General features: G+C 40.5%; 1 protein-coding gene across 2 annotated transcripts in view; it reads left to right on the top strand.

The window, feature by feature from the left end:
• The first annotated feature begins 9,460 nt into the window (after nucleotides 1–9,460).
• LOC109677923 (cytochrome P450 3A41-like) overlaps nucleotides 9,461–14,402 on the top strand; it is a 31,074-nt gene continuing 26,132 nt past the window's right edge. The window contains exons 1-3 of one of the 2 annotated variants that reach the window (XM_020153660.2): nucleotides 9,461–9,690; nucleotides 12,726–12,819; nucleotides 13,836–13,888. In XM_020153660.2, the coding sequence (XP_020009249.2) occupies nucleotides 9,620–9,690; nucleotides 12,726–12,819; nucleotides 13,836–13,888 (218 nt within the window). In that variant the 5' untranslated portion in view covers nucleotides 9,461–9,619. Of the gene's footprint in view, nucleotides 9,691–12,725; nucleotides 12,820–13,835; nucleotides 13,889–14,402 lie in introns of those variants that run through there. The other variant, XM_074075583.1, reaches the window with a different exon arrangement.

Here is a 14,402-nt window from a genome sequence, read left to right as displayed (position 1 = left end):
CCTGTTACCCACATAGGAAATGGGATCAGCAAAGATTCAAAATGGTGGCTCCCATCTCCTGCTTTTATACTGGAGAGCTGGTGGGGTTACATAGGGTCAAAGGTAATGCGTCTGGGTGGCTCAGATGGCTGTTAGAACAGGGAGGGATCATCCTGGCCCACCTAAACCACAGGGACAGTAGGTGTGCTTTAGAACTTCCCTTTGATTATTCTCCACCCATCCAAGTATTCTTGCAGTTTGATAGCATCTAAAAGAGGAAAGCAGAGCAGGTAGCTTCTCTATGTCTCCCTGTTCCTGTTAGTTGGCATCTAAAAGGAGGTGGTAAGGGCTAGCTGCTCTGGCTCTCTCTCATGTTACAATGTCATGTCTGGCTCTTTATTAAAATCATATAATTTCCTTGTCTCCTCATCTATCTCCTCTACCTCATTTCCCCCCTAAAGACTTTCATGCCTTCTACTCTTAAAAGGGGTGCAGAGAGGTGACAGTCTAAACTTATAGCTGCTTCTTACTGAGTTTGGTGGCTGGTTCTGATGCAACAGGGAGGAACAGAAGAGAAAAAGACAGGCTGTATTCTGATAATGAGGTAGGGGAAATGGATGGCAAAGCAGAGAGATAAAACTTAAAGATTTAAAACATAAAGAAGGTCACATAACACTGGAGGAATGGAATAGCCAATGAAGTCACATGCAGCCACATGTGGGTTGAGCTTTGCTTTTTGCTTCTGTAACCTGCTTGCAAGTGTATATAAGGTGAGACCCCTTTGTTCTTGGGGCTCAATCTTTGGACATGAGTCTGCTGAGTCTGTGCCAGCACAATAAAATGTTTCTTCCTGCTAAACTGCCTCAGTGTCCTGTATCTCAGCTTGAGATTCCAGCAACATTTCTTGGAATCTCTTTCAGGTTGTGGAGATGGTGATTTGTCACCTACCTTGTCCCCAGGGTGCATTCCCTGGACTGCTGGGAGAAGATACCGCCAGGCGCAACACACAGTTTAATCCACAGCAGATATTCATCCTCCCAGCAAGTCAGGGTTATAGCCTTGGATACACAACAGAAGCCGGTGAGGTGCAGGAACAAACGAGGGGAGGGAGGACTACTTGTTCTACTGGTAAGAACCCAGGTTCGAATTCAGGCCTGCCTCAGGAGGCAGAAGGGGAGATTGACCACCTCCCAGAGACTGCTAGTAACTGCCTTTTGGGGCTAAACCATGTCTCTCGGGTTCAGAGAGCAGGATGAAGTGCAGTGCTGTGTGAAAGTGTGTGACACACCTGGGAGAGTTGGGGAGGGGGTTGAGCTTTTCCCAGGAAATAGTCACAACTGAGATTAAGGGGTGGGTAACGAAAATTCAGTTCCAAAGAGGGAGACTCACAAGAGAACAGATGTATCATCCACCATGCCACCGGATAGCCTTGGGTATAATTTAAAAGTGTTTTTTTTTTCTTTTTTTGAGAGTGCACTCTAATTGTGTATATGTGTGTGTGTGTGTGTGTGTGTGTGTGTGTGTGTGCATGAATTTGTTTAAATCACTGGGCAAAATTTAATTTGCTCCTGGAATTCCAGCTTATCTTTTGTGAGCTTACATTGATATTTTTTCCTGACATACTTAATTTATAAAACTTTTATGTGTGTGTGTATATATATGTGTATGTGTAAACATCTTAAACTGCTGTTATAAGGTTAATGTGATATTCAAGGTGAAAAAATAAGGGTGTTTGTTTTAAAGATCTCTATTACAAACTGTTAATCTTTTTATATATGAATATGTGAACTTTTGAGGTTCTTATTATGCAGTCAATGTAAAAAATTATTACTCTGTTGTACTGGTACTTTTAAGAAAACAGGTTTTTAAGCTTATTTTAATCAGGCCTCACTAGGATGTAGGCATTAAGGGGTTAACACTCTGGCTTAGAGCAGAGAAAAAAAAGGGATGGGGAGCCACAGCCTGCAGCAGGAATATTAAAATTTGGGTAGTTAAAATGACCTTAGCATGTTTCATTCTGTCATAAATAACATCTGGGATTTAATTCTCTCTTATAATAAATGGGTCTATTAGCAAATGGGCTTTCTATAAATTGTTTTTATACAAAAGAATAATTTTTAGGTTGCTTTCTTTTTTTATACAAATATAAGACTCTAAGTTAAAAGGTTTTATGAGTTTCAACAAGTAACTATACCCTTATCAGGGTATAGTTTTTAAAAATAAAAGGTTAAAAAATACTTTTAAATAAAAAAGAAGCATAAAGACAAGCTCCCTCAAGGGGTACAAAATAACTTGTCATAAAGGTAGAGAGTAAGTTGTCATAAAAATCTGGAGTTTATAAATACTTATGTAAGGGTTGAGTTGACTAAAATCCAGTTACATTAAAGATTTTATAAGGTCAAAATATGATGTACTGATGGTAAACTAAAACTTAATTCCCTAAGCTCATAACAATAAGACTATCTAAAAAATATTATATTGTTCTTACAACATTTACCAAAACTGTCTTAAAATGATCTTTGTTTTTTCAAGATAACTGTCAGAAATTTTTGGCGCTACAGGTTATTCCACAAATTTGTCAAGACAAGAGTTTATTAAAACACAGAGAGGCAAGAGTCAGCTGAGCACAGGGAGCACAGCTGTACTGATATGAGGATTGAAACAGATATACTTATGTAAAGCAAAGTAAAAAGAAGACTGAAGTGCACCCTGCAGAAAGGATAAAAAATAAAAACTCAAGAAGGAACACTGCACACAAAGTCAAGACCTCCAGTTTTTATTAGCATCATCAGAGTGGAGATGTTAGTTCTACTCAATCCATATGGCAGGCATAGGGAATTTTTGACCTGGGATGGCCAGATTGGGCCTGTTATTGTAGGGGGTTCCATTGACTACAGGTTGATAGGATCCTGCTGTATGTCCTGAGCCATCTGTTAATGTCAACAATCTGGGATATGATACCTTATCAATATCTGAGCCATGGTTCTTGGCCATTAGGTTTCCTAACTCCACACTTAGTCCCCATAAATATTTACCTGTGTTTTCTGTTGGTATTAGTCAGGATTTTAACTACTAAGGTAACTGAGTCATGTTCACTTAAGAGTTGGATTATGTTGGGGTTAACAGTGAGGACAGCTATGTTGGGACCAGACCCACTTTCCTCCTTGTAGATGGATCACTAGAAACTCCTCACCCAAACCCAAAGACTGACAAAGGGACTATTGTTAACCTTTATCTCCCTGGATGGATGCCAAGGACAGTTGGGCAAACAGTGACCTAACTACAACTTATCTTTCTTGGTTGCCCAGCAACAATATCCCTTAGTGACCTTCCTGCCACTTTTCCACTAGCCCCCCATATCTAGCCCAAGCCTGTGTATGGCAGTAGGTTCTAGCTCTCTTGCTGGGGTCCCTTGCCACAGGGCTCCTGACTGAACAATAAACCCTGTACTGGTGTTTGAGCCATCTCTCTGCCTCTTCCATGCCTCTTATTTTCTAACAGTTTATATAAAATTTTCTTTATGACCTCATGGTTAACTGTTGTCTTGGGTGATTCTAATACAGTCTGTACCTTGTATTTGTATCTGATTGTGTTATTTGGGTTTACTAAAATTGTTCTCCACTCCAGCACACATTGATGAAAAAAATCTATGCTTTTACTTCAAGAACAACAACTAAACTAACATGTATGTACAGCCACTATAGAGCTATGATGCTATTGCTGATTCCTTATGCTAAATATATTTATAGTTTTCAAGTATATCAAGCCTTCTAAAGTACAACATTTAGATAAAAATGACAACAACAAGTTAATGGTACTGACATACTGGTCTGTTAGATGCTAAATTGTCCATCAAAATTTTAACCATGGCTCTTTTAAGTTTTTGTCATTGCAGTTCTGATCCTTCTGGGACATTTACAATCAAGTCCATAAAAGATGACTCTAATAAGTACTTATGTGTGTCATTTTCTTTTGTTGGATTTTGTTATGTATTACCCTTTTCTAGAAGCCCACTGCCTAAGAGCCACTCCTTCTAAGCTTCTGTGTTGCTTAAATATGGCCAAAAGGGTCTAGATGGCACCAACTCCCACCTGATCTGATCATTATTTTCCCCCACCCTGACATATGGCCAAAATCAACCAACCAAACAAAATCCAGGAAAGAGCAAATCCTCTTGAGGGGCAAAAATGATCAATCAAGAAAGATCTTCAGTCTATGGCCATATTACCCTAAACGTGCTCAATCTCTTCTGGTCTCAGAAGCTAAGGAGGGTCAGGAGTGACATTAATACTTGGGTGGGAGACAGATCTTAACAAGACACTGCTCAAAGACAAACAGTTTGGAGACAGGAGGGCAATGCCATCAATGTTCAAATTTAGTCACTCGTGCCAGACCTCTCAAAAATAACCAAGGGAGAGAGGATTGAGGAAGTTGTTCTTATACACGTATAGTCATCTGAAATTAAACCCCTTCCAGACACAAAGTCAGTTTTTGACAGGTTCTTCTACTTAAATAGAGACAAAACGACTATTTTTACTGGCTCTACACATGTATTTTGATACTTAACTTTTTTAAACAATGAGTTTTCTTAAACATATATACCGATAGTATATTGTTGCTATGGTAATTCTACTCAGTTACAAAAAAGAACACCAAAAGATATAGTATGGGTAAAAAAATATGTCCAACCATTAGAACCCCATTGAGGGGAGCCCTTTTGTTGTTGTCTTGTCTATCCACACTACAGTTAAAGTAACAAAATTGCTCCCTGGACCCACCACAGCCAGGTAAAGCCAGCCTCTCCCAAGCAGCAGTGCATCCCTGACTCAGCCTCACCATCTAAGATCATACTCCAAAACTCCTGCACCCTTCCTCAGCAGGACCCCACTTCCCAGGAGACAATAGGGGACCACAAACAACAGGATGACTAGTCACTCTGAATGCTGACTAGTCTACACACAAAAGAAGCTAGAACATGGGATTCACCCCTGCTCTTCTCTACACACCTGGACTCTTACCTTTTTGGGATGGCCATTGTAAGGTTTCCCCCATGTACTAAATGTTATAAAAGAGCCATTGTTGGGACCTCCACACAACCATGCTTTGTATCATACACCCACCAACAGGTCAGATGTTACATCGTCTCTTATACTCCCAGGTTAACGAGGTTGCTTGTAAGTGATGCTGAAAGTCCCAGGGTAAGAGGAACAATGCAGGCTACATTTGTCACAAAAAGCAGGGCAATGGGTCTTACCCTAGAAACTTGCTTAATATCACTCTGCCTGGTTCCCATGGTATTGCAGTCTATCATGACCACTATGGAGGCCACTATAAAAAGGAAAATGGCCATGCATGTAATGACGTTATGGAAATACAAACCCCTAGATCAAGATGATGCTCTTTGACCCTAGTTGGACTGGAGCATCAAAGGGGGAATGATGTAGCAGGGAGGTGAACCAGAAGAGAAACAGACAGGCTGTGTTCTGATAATGAGACAGGGGGAAGGGATGGCAATGCAAAGACATAAAACTTAAAGAATTGAAACATGAAGAAGGTCACATAGCACTAGGGGAATGAAATAGCCAATGAAGTCATATGCAGCCATAGGTGGGTTGAGATTTGCTTTTTGCTTCTGTAACCTGCTTGCAAAGGTATATAAGGTGAGACCCCCTTTGTTCTCAGGGCTCAGCCTTTGGACAGTTGTCCTCTGAGTCTGTGTCAGCACAATAAAGCATTGATTCCTGCTAAATTGCCTCAGTGTCCTGTTTCTCAGCATGAGATTCCCACAACAGTTCTATAGAAAGAAAGCCAAGAAGGCGTTTTCCTATCTTAAATTTAGTTAGTGACAAGGTAAATTTACTTGGCAGAAAATTTAGTTCACCAGCTGTCAGTATCAGGACCAGAAGACAACAAATTATTCTTTTGCTAAAAGAGAAATTAGTGAAAATCATCCTTAAGGTAGAGATATCTTTATGTGAATAATGCTAACAGGATTTTTAAGAAGAGTCATAAAATATTAAGGAAATATATAAAGTCTATAGATTTAACATACTGAAAACACCTGCCATCCATTGAAGCAGTATGACTTTTACAAAGATGGCAACTGGTATCCATTTGTTAGACAAATCATCTTGCTTTCTTTTCTTTTCCTTTTGCATAGTAAAAACTGCGAGCAGTGAAACTCGAATTTAATACTCTAAAATTTTTAGGTCAGGACAGGCTTCCCACTTGAGCTTACAATGTAAATATATGGAAATATCAAAACATGAGATTCCTTGCATCACTGGGTTCTCACACAGCTTGGCCATTTGTACTGATATCTGAGCTTCATGCCTCTCTGAATGTTATTGGCGATTCAAACTTGATCCATTGTAAAGGGCAGTAGTAAAGAAACTCAGATATTCAATGTTGATGAAGCACTTATCATACCTTTGTCTTTACTGTATCTTTACTGTACTATAGTTATTTATTTGCCTCTGTATTTAACCAGAATAATTATGTGGGTCTTAGTATCTTTGTAATCTAAGCAGAACTTTAGAAGTGAATGGTAAGTGCTTCAATAGAAAGATGAGCAGATGAGAGACTCCTGGTTTGGAGGGTTCTTCTAACACACAGTGTCTTCCAGGAGATTTTCATCATAACTCTTACAAAGGAAGTTTTTTCATGTGGGAAGATTTTTGCCCTCTATGGAATTTAGTGACACAAAGAGCATGTCTTCTATTTTTTCCTCTTGCAAAGCAAGAACGTACACTGATCAGGACACAGTGCTGGCTACATGTGAGTCCCAAGCAATGATTCACCAATGGCTGTTGGTTTTGATCCCAGGTGAATAGTGTAGGTTGAAGGTCACATTAGACCTAGTTGTAGCAGAATCTTAGCAAATAGGTGTTTTGGAGAAAGATGAAAACATGGTAGTTTGGCTTCCTAAAAGAATCAGGAAGGCATTGGGTTGAGGTGGGCTAATTATATCATTGACAGTTATGATGTGTTCCCTCTTTTTTCCTCGTCTGAATGCATTGTGTGAACCTCTATGGTTGGGAAGGTAGCCTCAGGTCCTTCAAATCAAAACCTTTAATATCTTCATGTTTTGCATCCTCCTTTCTCCCTGATGAGATGAATTGGTCTGTAGTTCTGGAAGACCCCTAGAGGGGAGTCTTCAGAAGTAACCATAGAGAGAGGAACCAGAATCCCAGCCACTCGCTGTTGCAGTCTGGAGTCTCACTGTTTCTCACCGTGACACTTGTAAGGGAAAGGCAGGTGTTGACTACTGGCAGAAGTAGTAGAGAGATTTTTAAACTCCCTTTATATTCAATACTGTTTGTGATCTACAGCGGTTGAGAAGCCACTTGAGTCTTCAAACCTCATTTTCTACTTCTGTGATAGTAGCATTACACAGCAAAGCCAACAAAGAGACTGAAATGCATTAGAATTTCCTGAGTTGTCAATCTTGGTTTTCCTGGGTATAGTGTCTAAATTTCCCATGTCTGTCTTTTATTGAATTATATCTCTGTAGGGCTCCATTATTCCAGAGATTTCATAGGTATGCTGCAGGTAAACCTCCATCCAAGCCATGTAAATTGTCTCATGCTTTACCTGAAACAACTCCTGGACAGGGAGACTATGTTCAAGTAACCCAATATCTGGTGCCATTTGTATACAGGAACTTCCCCCACTTGGTCTTGAGTCAGTGCATGGATGAATATGTGTATTTGCTTATTATTTTTTACAGGAACAACTATGGATTTTGTCTGGTGCCACCTGGAGAAAGCCTTCAGCCACAGGTGACATATCCAATGGTAGGTATTTCCAGATTCTCATCAACTCCCAAATAAAGAAAGGAGACATGTGAGATGTTGTGAATGAATACATTTTACATGGGAGATGCCCAACACTCAGGCCAGTGTCCAGCAGCTCCAAAATTTACAAGACAGAGCCATAGGAAATGTTGGTGTACAGTGATTGGTAACCTTTGGATTTTTTTTAAAGTGCCAATTGAGTTGTTTACTTATTTCCCCAGAATGTGAACTCTGAGATCAAAGTAGAGGTCAACTGCCAACGGGGGGGAGAGTCCATGACTCCTCCAACTACAGGTAATTCACAGCCTCTTAATTTCTGCAGAGGGCTGACATTGAGGAACGATAAAGAGAAAATGGTGTCAACCGGTATAGATTAAATATCTTCTGCTTTTGGTGAGTTTTAAGGTCACTGAGGGGATTTTTTCCATGTATTCCTGGAGTCACCAGGCTATGAGTAAACAGAACATGGGTCAGAGTGACCATAATGATCCTGTATGACTTCTGAACCCTCAGTCATGGGATCATTCCCATCAGAAGTGTGTTGGGGGATCACAGGTGACAGGCACAGCTCTCCCCTAGACAAGCTTTTAAAATACCTTCTTCATCTATTTGTGAAATCAGTCATTCATCAAAAGCCAGATCTTATCTGCCATACCCTATACCTCTCCAAATAAAAGACTGGGACGGTCTTTCTGGAGTCTTACATGCTGTGTGTGCTGGGTGTTGTGACATCTGTCATGTCATTTATGGACAAGATGTTTGGGGTCCACTTGGCCATGTGGCCTTTTATTTTCCTATTCTGTCATTTCATGCCCATTGATCTTAGACCTGCAGTATTCCAGAGAGACGTGACCATTTTGTGAACCACAGTTTGTCTAATTCATACTTCTTTGAGGGGCTGCCCAGAGAGCAGCATAAATTTGATATGCCTCACGTCAGCACAAATTTAGTCATTCAAGCCTAGTCTCTTATTTAGGGATCCACTGGCAAAAGAATCCTGGCAGATGAACCTGAACCTGCAGTGATGGTGATGGAGGAACAGGTGAATCTTCTTATTATAGTAACAATCCAGGAAGATGGAGTCGTCAGCAAAAACTCTCAGGGAAAGGACCTACAGAGGTCCAATAATCTCTCTCAACTCAGCCAGTCTAATGGGACATATTGAGACATAATGGTGAGAAATACACAGACTGTTCCTTTATTAATCTCACAACCTGATAAGAGAAATATGCATGGAAACCACCAATGGTGGTAGAAAGTGAAAAGGTCAATAGAAGGAGGAAGAAATTTTATTTATTGGAAGGGGTTGGTGGGGAAAACCACCACCATATTGATTCTTTGCTGAGCTGAGTTTTGAAGGATGTTAGACATCTCTAGGGGGACACAGAGATTCTAGGAGGGGAACCTGCAGAAGTAAATTTCAGTATATGTAGTTTGTTGGGAATAATACCATGGATTTTGTAATGAGAACTGCCAAGGAGATAAGGGTGAGTTAGATCAAATTTAATGCTGATGTCTTCACTTGAGTTACTGATAAGAATAACCTTTGGTTATTCCAAAAACATTAGCTGAGTTGCTCATTGATTTTTGAAAGAAAATAAACTCAAAAGTGGTCGAAGAAGGGTTGAGCACAATACTGTGCTAACTCCTCCTTGTCCTGATGCCCAAACTCTGCTATTGCTGCCCTGCCCCTGCCTCCTTTCCCAGTATGTAAACACTGCAGGCTGGACTCCCTGAATTACAGCAGCACTGGAAGAGGAGGCCAGTAGGTCCAGATTTGCAAAAGGCAGGAGAATCAGCTGGAAGAAAAACTCAAAAGAGAGAATTGCTGAAGGAGATTGGCCATGGACCTGTTCCCCAACTTTTCCATAGAGACCTGGGTCCTCCTGGCTACCACCTTTGTAGTCCTCTATCTGTGAGTAACCACCAGGCTCCTCTCCTCTGTATGCACAAAGTTGGGGTGCCAATCAGGCCCCTATTTCTCTTATCTGTTTAGAAGATCAAAAGGTACTGGGGGGCATAGTTGATATAAACACCAGTGCTCTTCTGGGTCTTTTCTGATCCCTTGAGGTCCTAAGTCCATATTCCTGTGGCAAGGAAGACTATTGACAAGGTTTGTTCCTGGTGATGAGCTGAATGACTCTCAGTTTTGTCCTAGACTAATCAACCAGATTTTAGCTGACACAGATCACAAATGTATGGCCCAGTGCAGTGGGAAACTCGTCTCCTTCCCAAGCCTTGTAAATCCTGGGGGCAGCCAGGTTGTTTGGCTTTCTGTCTCATTATTTGTTTTATCTGCTGCAGAAATATGGGGGAAGTCTTGATCCTTCTAGATGTGGTTTTTCCTGCTGCTTTTCCTTCCACACTCTTGCATGGTTTACCTAAAGTTCCAAAGTACACCACAGACTTCATGGAAGGATCAGAATGATACTCTCCAATTTTTGTGACATCCTTAAACTATGAGTCACTCCTAAAGAACAATTTCTCCATCCTTCAACATGAAGAGTTATTCACTTGTAAACAATGAGTATTTAGAGCAGAGAACAGCTGGTGTTAAGTCATGGAGAGTTACCCCAACCCCTAATAGGCCCTTTCTAGTGAAACCTTCAAGCATACTTTATTTCATTTTAATGCCATTTTACAGGATTTACATGATTTTTACAGAATGTTAAAACCAATACTACCTTAACACTCACCTATAGAGAAGAAGAAACAAGGTATTAATTTAACTATCTGAACTATATTATGTGTTTTTGGCAGTACTAGAACTCAGGAAATTGGTATGCAGGGTCTCCACCACTTGATCCACACTTCCAGTCCTTTGTGCTTTCGTTTATTTTTCAGACAGGATCTCATTCTCTTGCCCAGGTCCAGCCATGGACCTCAATCCCCTCACCTTCACCTTTGGCACAGCTGTGATGACAGTTGTGATGTAGCTGTCCAGGGCATACAAGGTTAAATGTGAAGACTGGCAGGGAAGAGAAGATCCAAACCATCCCCCAGACTGCCCCAAAATGCCCCTGTCAAGGTTAGCACTGGACTTCTTGTGGTCCCCTGCATCCTGCAAAGTGGGGAAAGGGCAATTACCAGTTCTAACCAGTTCTGAAGACCTGTGCAGTGTAGCACACCTGTCACTGTAGTAACTTTTCAGGTGTGTTTTTCCCTACTTAGGGCTTCATAGATAGTACTTGCCTCTCACACATACAACTATAGCAGAGCGAATTATGGAAAGGAACATGTGTAGTCAGAGATCAGATATATAATATCTACCTCTCAATCAAATTTGCTAATTTACCCTACCTGTAGGAATGTCCAACTTTCTCTTGCCAACCTGATTCAAGCCACATAAAAGCCAGGGAGACCCCAGACCAAGGGGCTCTTGCGTTGCAGGGCTGGAGTACACATTCTCCTTTGATGATATTACTTTCATTTTCTGCTTTCAATACATTTTGCTACTTTGCCACACACTCCTGTCTCTCGCATCTCCAGACAAGAGCCTGAGGCACTCACCCAGTCTCCAATAACAGGTGAGCACCACAGGCAGCTTGCTTTCTGAGGTTGCATCTCACCACGTTTTACCCAGGCTAGCCTTGAACCCCAGTGTCCAAATAACCACCTACTGCACTCTTGGGATTACAGGTCTGAACCACCACACCTGGCCATGGTTTCTTATATAATTTTGCATAATACATCCATTGCTAGTAATGGGAGGTTACCTGAATTTTGGGAAACTTTCTCTGTTGTAGCTGAAAGCATTCCTCAGTGATAATAACATTTATATATACCATACGCTTCAGCCATGTTTTCTCAATTTGCTGCTATAAGGTCGACCTTGTGAGACCAACAGCAGCAGCAAGTTTAAAATAGTTACTGGCAGTCTCTTTCCTCAGTCTGTCTTCTTTCCCTAGTCTGACATCTGTCAGTCACACTGAGTGGGAAAATTTTCAAGATCCAGAACCCCCAGCTGTCAGAGTCCAGATAATCTCACATCAGTGATCAGTTGTTGGCAGCCCTGCCCCAGGGAAGACCAGACCCAGTGGGCTTTTGCATAGAGATAGTTGGTGCACAGGGGCAGTAAACTGACTTCTTTGTAACTGATAGTCTTGGTCAATATTACCATGGCTGTCACTGTTCTTACCAATAGGCTATCACCAGTTGGAGGTCCAGATTTTATGAGGAGAAGAATGGTCTGAAAATTGAACTTTGGCCATTTATTCAACTGCACAGTGTCCTTCAGGAAACACATCGGATATCAGCCTTAGCTATAGCTCAAGACAACCACATTCTCTGACACCACAGGTTTAGGAGTCTCCAGAATGTGTTCAAATTTTTTGGAAGCCATGAATACAGTTGTCATTCTATAGAACTGAGAACACTGTGACTGTGTTCATGTGTTCTGGGATTTAATAAGGTCTAGGTTCTAAAATATGAATATGGCTTACAGGAAGGGAAAAATAAAAATATTTTAAAAATAAGAAAAAAATGTTACCATAGACTCTTTACAAACCTATGTTATTGAGTAGGTGTATTATGTAAAATGTTATCAGAACACAAGACAAAATTTCACCCTTTCTAGAAGAATGACAATCACCACTTCATGGAAAAAGCAATTACCTAAAATTGAACATAACCAAATAAAATGCCCTGGAAATTTTCTAACCTGAATCTCTCAGGGACCCTGAAGTTTGGGGATGTTTACCAAGTATAGATTAAAGCATAAAGACATCAGCTAGTTTTAGATAATCATTGTGAATTTAGGTGTCTCACAGTGGAGGTGGGAAAGGAAATAGTGAGTGAAGTAATTATTGCTGTTTGACTTTTTGCTGTTATTTATTGCCTGTATGTTACCTCCCTGGTTTTATTGTTTCAAATCCTATGTTGGTGAGTGGTGAATCCCCATATTCCTAAAATCAAACTCCTTGTGACCTTGCATTCTCTTTCACTTCATAGATATGGGACCCATGGATATGGACTTTTTAAGAAGCTGGGGATTCCTGGGCCAAAACCTCTCCCTCTTTTGGGAACTTCTTTGTCATACATCAAGGTGAGTGCAGTTTGAACTCACATTTTTTTTTCCAAATAAAGGCTTAGTTTTATCAGTAAAAGGGAGGAAGTTCTGGGGTTTCAGACTTTCAGAAACTGTTTGTGGGTACCACCCAAAGCATGGGCAGCTTTCCCTAGGGCTCTGTGGTCAATTTTGGAGGGACTCATATTTACCTCAGTGGAACAGCTCACATCTCTGGCACACCAGCATTTAATGTTAAGGACATGATTCTCAGTGACTATGAAAAAAGGGTTTTGTTTTTGTCTAGTGCAGATTTTGGAAAGCTATAGTGTTTAATTAGTACTAGGAGAAATGTATGAAGGGGTTCCCCAGTAGCACCTCATCCACCTGTGTGCACCAGATCCAAATTTTCCTGTTTGTACCAGAACTCATAAAGAGCTTTTTCTCCCCTTCCTGATAAATAGCTCTGAAACATCAGTTTATGAGGAAGTCGGTGCATTTTCTTTTGGGGGATTTGCATATACTTAATTTTCTCAACGACTACTGAATCTCCTGTAGTTATTTCCACTGCTCCATCCAAGCTTTTGCCACTCACGACATCTGTTTGATATTTAAGAGACAGAACAAGAGAATTCCACGAGATTCTAGAGGGATGTCATGAGTTAAGTGAAAAGCACACTGAATGAGAAGATGAGAGTGTGCACAGCCCCAGAAAACTTACTTCCCCACAGTTCAGTTTATCTCAGGATTTTAGACACAACTTATGTACAAGCAAACATCACTCTAGATAAACAGCTACATAACCTGTGCAGACAATAATTCCTTCAATATTGTTGATACACTGAGAAAATTAAAGAATGACTTTAAATAACCCATTTCAAGTATCTCCTGCCTTTTCTCTGCATTCTCCTCTGACATGGAATAAGGGCCCCCCTCTAACTGCCAGGGAGGGACAATCAACTTGATTTAATGGATTACAGTCATTTGTGCCCCAGTTAGACATGAATCGGTACATTCAGTAAAATAATGGATTCTCATTTTATTTTTCTTTCGAGGGTCTGTGGAAATTTGATACAGAGTGCTACAAAAAGTATGGAAAAATGTGGGGGTGAGTATTCTGGAAACTTGCATTGGGTAGACTTGTTAGGATGAGGATGACATTAACCCACACTCTTGGACTACAGCTCTCTACTGTAAAGCTATTGGAAGCTTTTGCTACCCAGGGTTCCACATGTCACCAGCTGTTTATGTCTGAATTAGGTTAAGAGTGTTGTCCATTAAAAGTTTTGTCCTTGCTGTGATGACTCACAGACTCCTTGCCTCACATTGTTCCAGTTGGGCTATTGCCCTCTTTTCCTTTTTCTTTACTTAGCTCTTTTTAGTTGCATAAAATGCATTATTTCAAGTACATGATCATAACTGCACGATGGTGTCTCCTTCCCATAATCATCTGTTCTTAGTTAAAAGCCCAGACTCCTGTAAGTCAACGTTGAATGCAATACATGACTTTCAAATACCAGCTGGAAAATATAGAAAGCAGATTGGGAAATAATTTATGCTCAGCCTTTTTAGCTTTCTGTACAAACATAGAGTTTTCCTTTTGTTCTGTAAGCCTAGAATTT

The sequence above is a fragment of the Castor canadensis genome, chromosome 6, assembly GCF_047511655.1.
Source record: "Castor canadensis chromosome 6, mCasCan1.hap1v2, whole genome shotgun sequence".
Lineage (NCBI taxonomy): Eukaryota > Metazoa > Chordata > Mammalia > Rodentia > Castoridae > Castor > Castor canadensis.
The sequence above is the reverse complement of the archived record's forward strand: the minus strand, read 5'-3'. Positions and strand labels throughout refer to the sequence as shown.